This window comes from Notothenia coriiceps, unplaced genomic scaffold, assembly GCF_000735185.1.
Source record: "Notothenia coriiceps isolate Sejong01 unplaced genomic scaffold, NC01 NC01_scaffold00023674, whole genome shotgun sequence".
Taxonomy (NCBI): domain Eukaryota; kingdom Metazoa; phylum Chordata; class Actinopteri; order Perciformes; family Nototheniidae; genus Notothenia; species Notothenia coriiceps.
The window spans coordinates 1-1,562 of record NW_011356375.1 but is presented as its reverse complement, the minus strand read 5'-3'; the positions used below and the strand labels follow the sequence as shown (position 1 = coordinate 1,562).

Sequence of the window (1,562 nt, the reverse complement as noted above, 5' to 3'; positions counted from 1 at the left end):
TACCTAAAATGGCTTTACACATTAATAAAAACCAATGCTGCATCCTACGCATAGTAAGTGAGGACCATCCAGTTAGGCTACAGTGTGCAATGATCAGTCATCTGATATATCGCAGTGCAGCATGGTAGAGTGGATCAAGTTTTAAGTGTTAATTTGATGTTACTGTTGTTCTTACTTTGAGTATGTTTCCATTATCTTCAAAACTGTTTTTTTGACTTCTTATCCTCCATAAGGAAGGTGGTGGGGAAGTCCATATGAGGCTTGGCTTGGAAACTGGAAGGTCACCAGTTCCCGGAAAGACCAAGTACAGAGGTGTCCCTGAGCAAGGCACTGTTCCCTACACTGCTCGCGGGCGCCGTATACATAATGGCAGCCCACTGCTCCGTCCAAACACTAGGATGGGTCAAATCCAGAGAAACCGTTTGTTGCATAGTTCCTGTATTACGTAACGACAATAAGTTGGATCTTCTTCAATGACTTGGATAATGAGGTATGAGAGTATTTTCCTGTATTCTGAGTCATTTCCTATAAAATATGTTCAAGTGGAAGCATGTCCGAACATGTCTCCGCCCACATACACACACACATGCACACACACACACCCCCACACACCCCCACACACACACACACACACACACACACACACACACACACACACACACACACACACACACACACACACACACACACACACACACACACACACACACACACACGTACCTGCAGGAGCCGTAGTCTCTGTTCATTATTGAACCTCTCCACCGCTGCCCAGAACCACCGGATAACAATATGGTTGTCATGGTAACCTAGACATAAAACATCACATCAAATCATCAAGAAGCCATTAATCGGATCCCTCGAGAAGCATGAAATAGCCGTGCCTTTATTTCCTCACCTCCTCTGTACTCCGTGTGGCTCCTCCAGTCTGATAAATCGATCTCCGCTGTGCCGGCGATCACCAGCTCGAGCTCCCTGGCATCGAACACTGACACCAGCCTGGAGTCCACCACCTGGAAGACAACATGAAGAGCCTCTGAGGATCCCATTTCCTACTGTACCTGTTTATACTTCTTACATATCAGATGATTTCATTAAACAGATGCACTTTGATCAGAATATGAACTCATATTTGTACAGACAGTATAAGCTTATCATAAAAGGACAACCTGAAGTACCTCGTAGAAGCCCCTGACCAGGCTGTCGGTCTGCTGCACCACCCCTCTCTCTATCCTCCACTTCACCATCCGCTCGATGTATTCCTTTTTGTTCTTCTCCGACACTGGGATGTCTGCTCCCCCGGGCCTCAGCTCCCTCTCTGTGATCTACACACACACATGCAGGAAATCTAACTAACTGAATCCACATTGCCCATCGCTTCTTTTGTCAAGACACATCACAATTAAATACGAAGAAAGCTCACTCACACCGATGCACACCATTAAGAAGAAAAGGAAACACACAACAACACAAATACAAAGACACACACACACACACACACACACACACACACACACACACACACACACACACACACACACACACACACACACACACACACACAC

The 1,562-nt window shown here is 45.9% G+C and overlaps 1 protein-coding gene across 1 annotated transcript; it reads right to left on the bottom strand.

Moving 5' to 3' along the window:
- Positions 1 to 716: 716 nt before the first annotated feature.
- LOC104954723 (E3 ubiquitin-protein ligase HECW2-like) lies at positions 717 to 1,411 on the bottom strand (the record flags this gene model as incomplete). The annotated part of the gene is made up of 3 exons (XM_010781902.1): positions 1,176 to 1,411; positions 896 to 1,010; positions 717 to 806 (listed from the first exon to the last, which is right to left on the bottom strand). Coding segments are annotated over exons 1-3 (274 nt in total), but the record flags the coding sequence as incomplete, so codon positions are not given.
- Between the last annotated feature and the right edge of the window lie 151 nt (positions 1,412 to 1,562).